We start from the raw sequence: 2,110 nt of genomic DNA, 5'->3' as shown, positions 1-2,110 counted from the left end.
AGGAGGAGAGGAGGAGAGGAGAGGAGGAGAGGAGAGAGGAAAGAAAAGGAGAGAGGAGAGGAGGAGAGGAGAGAGGAAAGTAAAGGAAAGGAGAGAGGAGAGGAGAGGAGAGAGGAGGAGAGGAGAGGAGAGAGGAAAGACAAGGAAAGGAGAGAGGAGAGGAGAGGAGGAGAGGAGAGGAGAGGAGAGGAGAGAGGAGAGGAGGAGAGGAGAGGAGAGGAGAGGAGAGGAGAGGAGAGGAGAGGAGAGAGGAAAGAAAAGGAAAGGAGAGAGGAGAGGAGGAGAGGAGGAGAGGAGAGAGGAAAGAAAAGGAAAGGAAAGGGGAGGAGGAGAGGAGAGAGGAAAGAAAAGGAAAGGAGAGAGGAGGAGAGGAGAGGAGAGGAGAAGAGGAGGATAAGAGAGGAGAGAGGAAAGAAAAGGAAAGGAGAGAGGAGAGGAGAGGACAGGAGGAAAGGAGAGAGGAGGAGAGGAGAGGATGAGAGGAGAGGAAAGTAAGGGAAAGGAAAGGAGAGGACAGGAGGAGAGGAGGAGAGGAGACACACACCTGTTAATATTCCAATCAGCTCCTTGTGTCTCCTGAGATGAAGCTTTTTCAAATTGCATCATGGGAAGTGTTGTCCCACAGCTTCCTGTTTACCTGAACTGTCCGGCGGCCATGTTGTCTCCGGTGAAGAGGCTGTTCCTGGCGTCCCGCAGGTTCTCACGCAGCTTCTTATCCAGCTTCTGCACACACACACACACACACACACACACACACACACACACACACACACACACACAGTTCAGTTGTCATTGTTAAACATCTTTACTCCAATTTCGCTGATTTTCATGTGTCTTCTGCTGTTTGTTAGGGTCAGACAGGCAGGCAGGCAGACAGGCAGGCAGACAGACAGACAGACAGACAGACAGACAGACAGACAGACAGACAGACAGACAGACAGGCAGGCAGACAGACAGACAGACAGACAGACAGACAGGCAGGCAGGCAGGCAGGCAGGCAGGCAGACAGACAGACAGACAGACAGACAGACAGACAGACAGACAGACAGACAGACAGACAGACAGACAGGCAGGCAGACAGACAGACAGACAGACAGCTCACCACAGCCACCATCTCTGCTGCGTTTCCTCTTGGACAGCGGATGATCGGCACGGCTCCTGAAACAACAGTTCAATAAAGTCTCACTTTATAAACTCAAGACAAATTAACTGATCAGAGAACAGATAATCCAATCATCAATAAAGTCTCAGATTAGAGTTTTGATGCCAAAATCAGGAAAAACTTGAACTGAGACTGATCTGAATCCAGATTAAAACCCAACAGACCATCTAGTTCCTTCATGTTGTGACAGTGTATCCAGCAGGTGGCAGGATCAGGTCTGGTTGACTGACTATCTGGATTCTGCGATCTTGATCAGAATGATTCTGATAGATTTCTGAAATACTGACTCAAAATCAGCAAGATCAGTCTGATCCTGAGTTGCAAAAACGAGGATTAGAAAACCTGTAGACTTCTGATCCAGATTAAAAATTGTGAAACCCTGGAGCCAAGAAATGAAGGTGAATGCTGCCATCTAGTGGACAGACGCAGTAAGACTAAACTCTGTCAAACTGAACTGGAATCAGAATTCACTTGGATCTGAAAGACAGAAACTTCTGGACTCTCATCACTGTCTGAAATTCACTTTCTGCATATAAACTAAAACATATTCCTGCCAGGAATCATTTTTACCAACCAAAATAATGAATATGCATTTTCACCCTCCCTGTTTTTAATGAAACAGTCGGTTCATTTAACACTTCCTTACTTACATAAATGTTTTACACAGTTTTAGCCTGCAGTGAGTTTTAGTGTCCCATGATGCTCTAAATGTTTCAGAGGTTTTCCACTCTGGAGGAAACACTAAATACTGGGAATGTTATGGAATTTTTTGGCACAAAAAGGTCAAATTTCAAGATATTGAAAGCAATAAATATCATCAAATTCAATCCAAACATATCAGTATGAGCTTTTACAGCTTCACAGTCCATCCGCCCAGCTCATCAGTCTGTGATCTGTAGAGAAACTAGAGGAACCAGAGGAACTAGAGGAACTAGAGGAACTAGAGGA

General features: G+C 46.0%; 1 protein-coding gene across 1 annotated transcript in view; it reads right to left on the bottom strand.

Moving 5' to 3' along the window:
- Positions 1–637: 637 nt before the first annotated feature.
- Positions 638–2,110, bottom strand: part of LOC139640717 (sec1 family domain-containing protein 1-like) — a gene marked incomplete at its 3' end in the record, with an annotated part of 7,933 nt that continues 6,460 nt past the window's right edge. Inside the window, exons 8-9 of the mRNA XM_071514906.1 lie at positions 1,103–1,158; positions 638–723 (exon numbers count right to left, since the gene is read on the bottom strand). Of these exons, the coding sequence (XP_071371007.1) occupies positions 638–723; positions 1,103–1,158 (142 nt within the window). The remainder of the gene's footprint in view (positions 724–1,102; positions 1,159–2,110) is intronic.

This window comes from Centroberyx affinis, unplaced genomic scaffold, assembly GCF_046629955.1.
Source record: "Centroberyx affinis isolate AG114_WGS23_722 - 3 ecotype Tasmania unplaced genomic scaffold, CSIRO-AGI_Caff_v1 ptg010308l_1, whole genome shotgun sequence".
NCBI classification, from domain to species: Eukaryota; Metazoa; Chordata; class Actinopteri; order Beryciformes; family Berycidae; genus Centroberyx; species Centroberyx affinis.
The sequence above is the reverse complement of the archived record's forward strand: the minus strand, read 5'-3'. Positions and strand labels throughout refer to the sequence as shown.